General features: G+C 38.4%; 1 protein-coding gene across 1 annotated transcript; it reads right to left on the reverse strand.

Moving 5' to 3' along the window:
- Positions 1–88: 88 nt before the first annotated feature.
- LOC108357546 (juvenile hormone epoxide hydrolase 2-like) lies at positions 89–1,116 on the reverse strand. Its single transcript, XM_017608622.1, has 2 exons — positions 1,056–1,116; positions 89–980 (listed from the first exon to the last, which is right to left on the reverse strand). Exon 2 carries the CDS (start codon positions 945–947, stop codon positions 183–185), a length of 765 nt encoding a protein of 254 aa, XP_017464111.1. The 5' UTR covers positions 948–980; positions 1,056–1,116; the 3' UTR covers positions 89–182.
- Positions 1,117–1,122: the final 6 nt, after the last annotated feature.

Consider the following 1,122-nt stretch of genomic DNA (forward strand, 5'->3'; position numbering starts at 1 on the left):
AAAAAAAAAATTGTTCGAAATTGCCTTGCAAATGCGAATTCTGCCACACCATTCAACTGCGTGATTATTCAGAAAAAGAAAAAAAGCGTGCGATAAATTTAAAAATTTATTAGCAAAAATATTCATAAAAAAGATATGGAAATTATTTGGTTGCTTATCAATGTCAAATCACGACATTTTCTTTAATTGGCCAGCTTCTGGGTTAGCGCTTTATCGACAAACTCTACAAAGTCATTGTAAAGTATTTGTGGTAACTCAAGTGCTGCAAAGTGACCACCATCTTTGTGATATGTACTATGGATGAGATTCTTGTACTTAGTTGAAAGCTCAAGATCGGTTGAATGTCTCAAATCGTGCACAAATCGAGCACAGCCGGTGGGCTGGTTAACATGCACAGCATCCACATTCAAATCCATTTGAGCGAAGCTAAATGCTTCGGAATACAAACGCTGCGATGTGGTTATCGAGTTTGTTGTATAGTAGATCATTATGTTATCCAAAAGCTCATCCAGCGTGAAACGTTTAGTTAAACCACCATCTTCAAGTTTTTTGTATTCAGGGTTGGTCCAAGTAGAGAATTTCTCAAGGATGTATGCAGCCAAACCCACAGGATTCTGCAGGAGCGTAGTCCCAATGGTATCTGGCTTAGTTGCTTGAATATGGAAGTAACCAGACTCTTCCATGATGTACGTAAACTCTTTGCCGAAAGGTTTGAAGAAAACTTTTTGTTCGCTTTTTACAAAGAAAAATGGGAACCATACGCGTAAAAATTTAAAGAAATGTGACATTGGATGATTTGTACCACACATATTCGAATGATATCCCAGTACATTCTGAGGTCTCAGAGTGGCTATATTCGAACCGATTAAGGAACCCCAATCGCCACCTTGTATTAAAAATTTGTCATGTCCCAAACGCAACATCAAATTACGCAAAACCACTGCCATCTGAGCTGGACCGAAGTTAGTCTTTGAGGCGCCCTGTAAATGTGGATGGAATTAGTTAAAATTTTGAATTTCACATGTTATCAATGCTGAGTATAATATGTTTATTACCTGAGACCAACCATAGCCAGGTAAACTAGGTGCTATCACTTCGAAAACGTAGGCGCTCTTGGGGTTC

This window comes from Rhagoletis zephyria, unplaced genomic scaffold, assembly GCF_001687245.7.
Source record: "Rhagoletis zephyria isolate East Lansing unplaced genomic scaffold, Rhagoletis_zephyria_1.1 Rzeph_scaffold_79703, whole genome shotgun sequence".
Lineage (NCBI taxonomy): Eukaryota > Metazoa > Arthropoda > Insecta > Diptera > Tephritidae > Rhagoletis > Rhagoletis zephyria.

Coding starts and splice junctions, on each gene's coding strand:
- LOC108357546 (XM_017608622.1), bottom strand. CDS start 947: ATGGCAGTGGTTTTGCGTAATTTGATGTTGCGTTTGGGACATGACAAA.